The sequence below is a fragment of the Cynara cardunculus genome, assembly GCF_001531365.2.
Source record: "Cynara cardunculus var. scolymus isolate 2C chromosome LG 13, CcrdV1, whole genome shotgun sequence".
Taxonomy (NCBI): Eukaryota; Viridiplantae; Streptophyta; class Magnoliopsida; order Asterales; family Asteraceae; genus Cynara; species Cynara cardunculus.
In genome coordinates, this window is record NC_037540.1 from 18346159 (window position 1) to 18356843 (window position 10685).

Here is a 10685-nt window from a genome sequence, read left to right on the forward strand (position 1 = left end):
GCCACCGACGATGGTGGGTCAGACGGTTGCATCGGCGGTGCCTCAGATGCCCGCGTCGGAGGTGGGTCACGGACCAGAGCTCTCTTCACTCTCGCCATTTTCGAACGTTGGTGATGGTGTGAGGCACGGTTACCAGTCAGGAGAGAGAGACAGTTAGAAAATGAAAGGGAAATGAGAGGGGAGAAAAGTGGGTGTCTTGGGATATTAAGGGGTTTTTCTTACAAAAGGTAAGGGTAAGATGGGAAAATAGGTGAGGTACCATGATGTAAGAATTGGGAGCATGCAAAAGGGAAGAGTACTTGAGTGCTTTTGATGGAGGCTTCCTTTTCTTTCAACCAGGAGCCTTCAAACACAAGTCATAATTTTGAGAGTTAATTAATATTTGACCACATGTGATGTGTTTGAAAGGTTGGTAGCAATGTCCTCTCAATGACAACTTAGTACTTTTTCTCTTTGCATATGGTACTAAACTCGACTGGCATTAAAAAGAGATGACCATTTTCTATAAAAAAAATTATTTTTTTTTAAGAATGACATCATTTCCACTCAAAATTTTCAGAATTTAAAAATTTCGAAGATTCTCCATGAAAGGCTAGGGTTTTCAGATGCTGCAGCATGACTTCAGACTCTTTGTGATGACTGACAGGACTGCAAAACAAGCAAAAATTAACGACAATATTATTAGTAATATTAATAACTATAAAAACAGAATTTAAAGCAAACATAAATATTTACATACACACATTTTGGACTTTATGAAAAGTCAAAAATACCGAAGCTTTTAGCAAAGGGTAACAAAATTCACAGAGCATAACTCTGGAATTTCTACCGGATCATGAAACGACTTCACTCTTTGACCATTAACTTTGAACACATAATTGTCCTCGAGATTGATTAGGTCAATTGCTTCGTACAGATAAACTTTATGAATGAGGAAAGGTCCAGACCAACGGGACTTGAACTTTCCTGGGAACAATTTTAATATAGAGTTAAACAAAAGAGCTTTCTGACCAGCTCTTAACTCCCGGTGTTGAATTCTTTTATCATGCCATTTTTTTGTTTTATCTTTATAAATCTTGGCATTTTCATAGGACAGATTCCTATGTTCCTCTAATTCACACAATTGGACTTTTCTTTTACTGGCAGCCATATCTGGGCACATATTTAATTCTTTGATGGCCCAATATGCTTTATGTTCAAGTTCCAAAGGTAGGTGACAAGCCTTACCAAAAACAAGCTTATATGGGGACATACCAATGGGTGTTTTAAAAGTAGTCCGGTATGCCCATAAAGCGTCATCTAACTTGAAAGCCCAATCCTTCCGGTTTAGCTTGACAACCTTTTCTAAAATTCCTTTTATTTCACAGTTTGAGAGTTCAGCTAATCCATTGGTTTGCGGATGGTAGGCATTTGCTATTCTATGGTTAATGTTGTATTTTTCAAGAACTCCACTCAACAGGTTATTTACAAAGTGGGTACCCTCACTGATTAGTGCCCTTGGGGTACCAAACCTTGTAAAAATCTGTTTTTGAAAAAATTTAACCATAGTTAATGCATCATTAGTAACACAAGCCATGGCCTCTACCCATTTAGATACATAATCAACAGCTAATAGAATGTATTGACAATGATTTGATGGGGGAAATGGACCCATGAAGTCTATCCCCCATACATCAAATAACTCTACTTCTAAGATCCCATTAAGTGGCATTTCATTCCTTTTGGAAATGCTACCACTTCTTTGACACTCATTGCATCTTTGTGCAAAATTGTGGGCATCTTTGAAGAGAGTAGGCCAATAAAAACCAGATTGTAATACTTTAGCCGCTGTCCTTTGGCCTCCAAAGTGTCCTCCATATGCTGCTTGGTGGCAATGCTGCAGAATTGCTGCTACTTCAGTTTCTGGGATGCACCTTCTCAAAATTTGATCTGCACTTATCTTAAACAAGTAAGGGTCATCCCAAAGGTAAGTTTTAGTATCATGGAGAAACTTTTTGAACATATGGCCAGAAACATTAGAAGGTCTAATTCCACAAGCCAAATAGTTTGTCATGTCAGCAAACCATGGTGGCTTTGATTCTAACACTAGAATTCTCTCATCGGGGAATGTTTCAACAATCTCCCCTTCTTCTAGGGTTTCTCTAGGCTTCTCTAATCTTGACAAATGGTCTGCAACTTGGTTGTCAACTCCTTTCCTATCCACTATCTCAAGGTCAAACTCTTGCAACAACAAAACCCATCTTATTAACCTAGGTTTAGCATCTTTTTTGGAAATCAAGTACTTAATGGCAGCATGGTCAGTGTGAACAATGACCTTTGTTCCCATCAAATATGATCTGTATCTTTCAAAAGTAAAAACCACAGCTAACAGTTCTTTTTCAGTTGTTGTGTAGTTAAGTTGTGCTTCATTCAAGGTCTTACTTGCATAATAAATTGAATGAAAAACTTTTTCCTTCCTTTGACCTAAGACAGCTCCAACAGCCCATTCACTGGCATCACACATGATCTCAAAGGGTTTGTTCCAGTCAGGAGCAACAACTACTGGTGCGGTTACTAAAGCTTTCTTTAAAGTGTTGAATGCATTTCTACATTCATCCGTAAAATCAAACTTTTGATCATGTTGCAAAAGTAAACACAAAGGTTTTAAAAATTTTGAAAAGTCTTTTATAAACCTTCGGTAAAACCCAGCATGACCAAGAAAACTTTGTATTCCCTTAACAGTAGTTGGTTCAGGTAGTTTTTCAATGATTTCAAGTTTAGCTTTGTCTACCTCAACTCCTCTTTTGGAAATTAAGTGGCCTAAAACAATTCCTTCTTTGACCATGAAATGACATTTTTCCCAGTTGAGAACCAGATCAGTTTCTTCACATCTTTCAAGACTCCTTTTTAAATTTTCCAAACAATTATCAAAAGATGAGCCATAAACTGAAAAATCATCCATAAAGATTTCTATGGATTTTTCAAGCATGTCAGAGAATATGGATATCATGCATCTTTGAAAAGTTGCAGGAGCATTGCAAAGTCTAAATGGCATTCTCCTAAAGGCAAAAGTACCATAGGGACATGTGAAGGTGGTCTTTTCTTGATCCTCGGGTGATATGGCTATTTGGTTATATCCGGAGTATCCATTCAAAAAGCAGTAATACTTTTTTCCAGCCAACCTATCTAACATTTGGTCAATAAAAGGCAAGGAAAAATGGTCCTTTTGAGTGGCTTTGTTTAGCCTACGGTAGTCCATACATATCCTCCAACCAGACACCATTCTTGTAGGGATGAGTTCATTCTTGTCATTGGTGACAACTGTAAACCCTCCCTTCTTTGGGACACATTGGATTGGACTAACCCAAGAACTACCGGCTATTGGAAAAATTATTCCTGCATCGAGCCATTTCAAAATTTCCTTCTTCACTACTTCTTTCATGACCGGGTTCAATCTTCTTTGAGGCTCTATAGATTTGAAGTTCTTTTCATCTAGGATGATCTTATGTTGACATATTGAAGGACTAATCCCCTTAAGGTCAGCAATGGTCCATCCTATGGCTTTGGTGTGCAACTTCAACATATCTACAAGCTTCTTTTCTTGATGTAAATCTAGGGTAGATGATATGATGACAGGTAATTTACCTTCCTCTCCTAGAAATGCATACTTTAAGTAAGATGGGAGTTGCTTTAACTCCAGAACAGGTGGTGAAATTATAGACGGGGTAAAATTCTTAAGCTCACTATTGTCCAACAACTCAAATGTTGCAGCATCAGATGAGACATCACCTTCTAAATCCTCAACAGTCTCATCACCTATCTCAGCACTCTCCTCCTCTTCTAACTTACAGGCCTTCCTAACTCCTTCCTCATAGCACATTGTCTCAATCTCAGTAACTCCTGAGCATTCCTCTAAGTAATCAAGGTACTTTCAACAATTAAAGACATTGAAAGTGACTTTCTAGTCTTGGAGTCTCAGGGTTAGCTCTCCCTTTTGGACATCAATCAAAGTTCCACCAGTGGCTAAGAAAGGTCTTCCTAAGATTATGGGAATATCCTTATCGGCCTCAAAATCAAGGATGATGAAGTCAGCCGGAAAGATGAATTTGTCAACCTGAACTAAGACATCCTCAATCTTACCTTTAGGATAAGCAATGCTTCTATTGGCCAATTACAAGGTGACAGTGGTGGGTCTAGCTTCTCCTATGCCTAAGGTGTTGAAAACAGACAAGGGCATAAGGTTGATACTAGCTYYTARRTCACACAAAGCTTTACCAATCTCCTTTCCACCTATAGAACAAGGAATAGTGAAACTCCCTGGGTTTTTAAGCTTGGGGGGTATTTTGTTGGTTAGAAGCGCACTACATCCCTCGGTAAGAGCTACGGTCTCATATTCGGTCAACTTTTTCTTCTTACTCAAAATATCTTTAAGGAACTTGGCATAACTGGGCATTTGCAGAATTGCTTTAACAAGAGGTATGTTGATGTGCAATGCTTTAAACACTTCCAAAAACTTTTTGAATTGCAGTTCTTCCTTTTTATTCCTTAACCCTTTGGGGAAAAGGAACATAAAGAGGAACTGGTTTTATGATAGCTTTGTTTGGTTGTGTTGAACAAGATGGGTCTAGAGTGCCTAGAGTCTTGGTCTTACTTTCTTGAGGTTCAGATGAGATTACAACTTTGGTTTTTGGACTTGTCATAACCTCATCCTCAATTGGTTTTTTCCTAGCAACTTCTTCAAGGAATAACAAAGGATAGTCCGACTTAGGAAGAATAAAAGTGGTGGTCTCAGGAGGTTGGTCATCCAAAGGTTTTGGTGGACTTTCAGAAACAAGGACCATAGGTATAGTCTCAGGTTTAGACACAACATGTTCACTTTCTTTTGGTATGGTCTCAGTTAATTCCTTACCTCTCCTAAGAGTCACTACCTTCACATGTTCTTTTCCTAGATCTCTCGGGACTTCAGTGTTACTAGGCAAAGTACCAAGGGCTCTACTATTCTGATTATAAGCAAGTTGGCTAACTTGTATTACCAGGTTTCTGATGGCAGCAGTTTGTTGATTGAGCAAAGATTGATTTTGAGTCATCATTTGCTGCTGTGCTTGGGACTGAGCCACCAGTCCTTTTATCATAGCTTCCAAGGAAGATGATGATTTGGACTGTGGAGGTGGTTTGGTCTGAAAAGGTGGTTGATTATTTTGAAAATTCTGGTGATGGTGATTCTGAGAATTAGAATTGCTTGCATGTTGCTGTTGTTGAAAATTAGGGTTTCCTAGTTGCTTATGGACTGGGGGGGTTCAAACTTGGACTATTCCATGAAAAATTTGGGTGTTGTCTCCAACTGGCATTGTATGTGTTAGTGTAAGGATTTGATCTGTTATGAACATAATTCACAGATTCAGCATTATGTGGACACAGTTCATAAGAGTGTTCCCCTCCACAACAGACACACTGCACTGAGAGGGCAGCTGGAATAGGTGATGTAACAGCTGACTGCACTCCTTGGCCAGAATTTAGATTTTTAAGCATATTGGCCATAGAAGAGAGTTGCGCTGTCAATGCATTATATGCATCAACATCATGTATTCCTGCCATCTTCTTTTGCGGTTGAGCACGTGGATCAGCCCAATGTCCATTATTAACATAAATTTTTTCTAAGATCTCATATCCTTCATTGTAGGTCATAGCTGTAAAGGCTCCGCCTGCAGTCGCATCGAGCATTTGTTTTGCCATGGGATTTAACCCCTTGTAAAACGTCTCAAGTTGAATACAGTACGAGATGCCATGGTGAGGGCATCTCCATAACAGCTCTTTAAACCTTTCCCAAGCGTCAGGAATAGCTTCATCGTCCATTTGTTTAAAAAGGCAAATTTCGTTTCTAGACTTAGCGTTCCTAGTTGGTGGGAAATATTTTCGCAAAAACTTTTCCGCCATATTACTCCATGAAGGCACAGACCCCGGCGGTAATGAATTAAACCATGCTTTTGCCCGATCCCTCAGACAAAATGGGAATAAAGTGAGTCTCAGAGCGTCATTAGACACTCCCGGAATCAGGAAAGCATCAGTGATTTCCATAAAGGAATTCAAATGTGAGTGTGGGTCCTCCGAAGGTAATTCGGCAAATTGTCCGTTTGTTTGCAACATGTGAAAGATGATCGGTTTTAGTTCAAAATGAAGAGCAGTCATATGTGGCCTAACTATCCCAGAATTCAATTGCTCAAAATCTGGGATGGCATAGTCCATGATCCTTCCATTTTTGGAATTTGCCAAATTAATGATATTCGGAGTTTGCTCTCTTGGTTGTTCATTATTTTCAGATTCCGTGTCCTTATTATGATTATTAGATGGTGTTGTTCTTGCGGAAAAATTCGGAAACAGTGGTATTGTCCCAAAGGCAGGCGGTTGATTTTCTAAATGTGGAATCTCAGGGATGATTGGGGGAGGTAACTCCATGTTGGGAGAGAGTAGAGCAAAAAATGCTCTTTGAGCTCTCCTTCTTTGGCGAAACGTTCTCTCAATATCGGGATCGAATTCAAAAATTTCCCCGCGATGTCTCCGTGACATACACTACTTTCAAAACGGTTTAAAACAGAACGAGAAAAATCAAATCTTTTACTTCACTTAAAAGAAAACTTTTAACTAACTAATCCCCGGCAGCGGCGCCAAAAACTTGATGGCGGTTGTACACCACAGGCTACAATCAGGACCAAAAGCAAGTATACAAATAGTCCCAATATCTTCTTTCAAGTAATAAAAGTGGTACAAGTACCGGATATCGTCCACAGGGATCGTAGTAAAAGTTTAAAAGAAAGTAAAGTTAAGGAAATGATTTCAGAAGGCGAATTCGAAGACTTAGATTTGAACAGAGTTAACACAACTAAAAACAGGAGATAACAGATAATAAAAGCAAACTAGGGTGTATGACTTTTCGGGTGAGATGTAAATATTATTTTCAGTCGACCAATGCTGTCAAAATGCTACAACATGAGACCATGCTGACAGATTGCTACAGCATTCAATCAGTAACAACTATTTTTTACAATTACTTTGAAGGTATTCCTCTCGGACTTCACCAATGCACTGATATTATAGCTTTCAACCCCTATCTCTATGAGGTATCCAAACCAGTGAAAGTGACAAATGGTGTCTTCAAAATATATGGATAAACAAATCTCTTTGTTAAAAAATCACTCTCTCGAGTGGATTCCCATATCATTCAAGTTGACATGTTCTGAATGGCTCATCTCTGAGTCCATTCCACTTTAACACTTCAGAGTGATCAACCCGTCGAGAATTAACAACTTAAAAAATACGGACAACAAATCTCTTTGTTAGCAACTCTCTCAAGTCTACTTCCCATATCATCCAAGTTGACGTGCAAACAATGGCTCAGCTTAGAGTCAACATCACTTTAACACTTTCAAAGTGATCAACTCGTCAAGAAGTGTCATTGGTTTTATAAAACTTGAAATAAAAAAGTAAAATATCGTTGTTACATGAAAGGGTCGACTATATTTAATTTACAAACTCACCCTTTTCATCATACACCCGAGCTAGTAAGATTAGCTACTCATGACGAAAAGTAAATGACAAGAAATATAAAGTGCGATAAATAAAGACATAAAATAAATGCGGAAAGTAAATACGGAATATAAAAGATGCGGAAAGCGTAATAAATAAATGACGTAAATAAAATGCAAGTAAGCGTAAATAAATAAATGACGGAATATAAAATGCAATAATATAAATAAAGCAATTAAATAAAGCGATAAAAGAACTTGAAATGTAACCAAAAGATTTATAATATTAAGAACTTGTTCTTCAAGTAGCATGCAAACTACTTGAAGAGAGAACAAAAGATACTAGAGAGCAAGTAGCAAGGTGTGGTAATGAGGTGTTGAGGTGTTTTCAATACTCCTCCCAACATCCCTTTCTATACTAGGGATGGAGTGAGGGCAAAATGGTCAATTTACACCCACTTAGTTCAAAAGGAACTAAAAAGTACATATTAGCAAAATAATATTTAGAAAATAACTAAATTAGTCTTGTAAACTCCAGCTAATCTGATTAAACTACAGCTGGTTCAACTTTAGAAGGCTTTCAAAGGTCTTCCCATTGTCATGTCGGTCAACTCCAAGTCTTATCTTTCTCTTCATCTACCATCAGGTCATGCTACCACATTCCCACAGCATCGACCAGCTCCAATCTGTCCAAAATAAACTTAATTTAGACCAAAATCCACTAAAAATAGGTTCATCATTTACTTCAGCATAAAAATAGATAAAAGAGATAAAATGACTCAAAATTGGGATATGAAAGCAAAATAACCTATCTAAATGAGAATAAAAAGGTACTTTGCGTACTAAATACTTAGTACGTATCAGGCTTCAAGTAAAACAATTATCTTCGGGAATTTTTATCTGTCAAAAAAAATATATTTTTTATATCCTGAAGAAATTTAATTTTAAAAATTATTCATCTATCAAAACACCTATGGCTAATGGAACGAAAATACATGCTGATCCGTCTGGAAAAGCTATAGATCAGAAAACATACCTAGGCATGATTGGTTCTTTAATGTATTTGACGTCTTGTAGACCGAATATTATGTTTTCAACACATCTTTGTGCCAGATATCAGGCTAATCCAAAGGAGTCCCATTTAAGTGTCGTTAAGGGCATTTTTCGTTATCTAAAAGGGTCTGCTAATTTTAGACTCTGGTATCCCAAGGGTACTGGTTTTGAACTGACAACTTACTCAGATGCAGATTAGGCAGGTTGTATGATAGACAGGAAAAGCACTTCGGGACATCTACAATTTATGGGAGACAAATTAGTCAGCTGGGCGTCAAAGAAACAAAACTGTGTATCCATATCTATTGCTGAAGCAGAATATGTAGCTGTTGCTAGCTTTTGTTCTCAAGTTTTATGGATGCAGACACAGCTCAGAGACTACGGGTTTTATTTTAATAAAATTCTCATTTATTGTGATTCTAAAAGTGCAATTGCTATATGCTGTAATCCTGTTCAACACACAAAGACCAACTCACTGGTATCTTGAAGTAAAGATGAGAAAGCCTTTTGTGCCCCAGCCAATTGATGTCTGACGAGACTTTAGAGAAGAAACAGTTGTTCTCAATGATAGAAGAATCCATATTGATGATATAGACATTCCCTAGGTGAGAAGCGGTCAAGGCAACCTTATCATCTTTGTCGTAGACGTAGCATGAATTCTTGGAGAATTTCACTCTGTAGTCTTTGTCACACAGTTGACTGATGCTGAGGAGGTTGTGCTTCAGTACTTCAACATATGCAACTCGTTTGAACGTGGTTGCACCATTGGTTAATATACCAAAACCTTTGGTATATCCTTTTTTGTTACCTCCAAAGGTCACGGAAGGTCCTCTTTCTTCCTTATAATTAATAAGCAGGGATTTGTCTCCGGTCATGTGCCTTGAGCATCCACTATCTAGATACCATATGCCTTTGACATCCTGAGCAGGAGAAGAGGATAAGGGATCATTTGAAGTAGATGTCTTTAAAGTTTCTTCTTTGACATCCTTGGCCAATAAGCAGAGATAGGTTGCATCTTTCTCATCAGATGATGATTCATCAGATGAATCAACCCAATCATGCTCTTCAGCGATAAAACCCTTGGCCTTTCGCTGGTGGTTCTTTATCTTCTTGTACTTCTTCTTCAGCTTCAAGTATTTATCATCCCTGGACCTAAAGGAGGATGAGGTTTTAGAAAATGGCGTCGCAGTCTTCTTGGATCTACGTTCACCTGCAAAGTGACCTGTGCGGTGACAGTTGTAGTAGATCGCTGGAACCTTGACTATTTTATCAGACTTTGGCTTTTCCTTTAAGATCAGTGAGGGAGATCTGCGGGAGTTACTTTTGTTGGCGAATCTCATAAAAGATTTAGTTAATAACGCCAGAGATTCATCAAAATCTGCAAGATCAGATTCTTATACATCCTCGGAGTTAGTAGAATCTAACTCTGTAATAACAACAGGAGGAAGAGAAAAAGAAAAAGAAGAAGGGGCTTCAGCTGAAGCTTTTTCAGAGATCAAAGCTAACTGAGAGCTCTTCATTTCTCTGGAATCTTTGATCAGATTTCTTTTCAGTTGATGAGATTGCTCATGATTAAGCAAGATCCCGTAAAAAGTAGAAAGAGAGAGAGAGAGAGAGGACATATCATTGGACATCATGAGACACTTGGAATAAGTGTCCCAAGATTCAGGAAGACATTCTAGAAACTTAGTTAAAGTTTCAAAATTAGAATATTCATTGCCTACAGTCCTAAGATCAATAAGAAGACAATTAAAAAGTTGATGTACTTCGAACAGTGTCTCAGTCTTTCCACAGAGAAAGCTTTCATACTGCCTTACTAAGTTGATCTTCCTTGATTTTTGAACCTGAGAGGTTCCTTCATATTGAACACTTAAAGTGTCCCACATGGATTTGGAGGTTCTGAATTTCATCATAGAGTGATAAACAAGAAGAGACATAACTATTATAGACCTAACACGAATGTGTATAGCGATTTTCTTCTTGTCTTCATCGCTCCATTTATGAGGGAGCTTTGGAATCTGTCGTTCAGGAATCACGGCAGTCGTAGCTGTTTCAGGAACAGCCGTAGAAATATCAAATGGTACATATGGTTCATTTTCTATGTAGTGTGGAATTTCAGGATCCACACCTTCC

General features: G+C 38.1%; 1 protein-coding gene and 1 non-coding gene across 2 annotated transcripts; one reads left to right on the forward strand and one right to left on the reverse strand.

Moving 5' to 3' along the window:
• Window positions 1–781: 781 nt before the first annotated feature.
• Window positions 782–6543, reverse strand: LOC112524854. The gene is made up of 6 exons (XM_025134800.1): window positions 5763–6543; window positions 5374–5681; window positions 4631–5228; window positions 4361–4530; window positions 1897–3481; window positions 782–1395 (listed from the first exon to the last, which is right to left on the reverse strand). The coding sequence occupies exons 1-6, from the start codon at window positions 6541–6543 to the stop codon at window positions 782–784; spliced, it is 4056 nt and encodes a 1351-aa protein (XP_024990568.1).
• LOC112526263 lies at window positions 5759–5865 on the forward strand. The gene has a single exon (XR_003070585.1). It is a non-coding gene; the product is annotated as a small nucleolar RNA R71 (small nucleolar RNA).
• Window positions 6544–10685: the final 4142 nt, after the last annotated feature.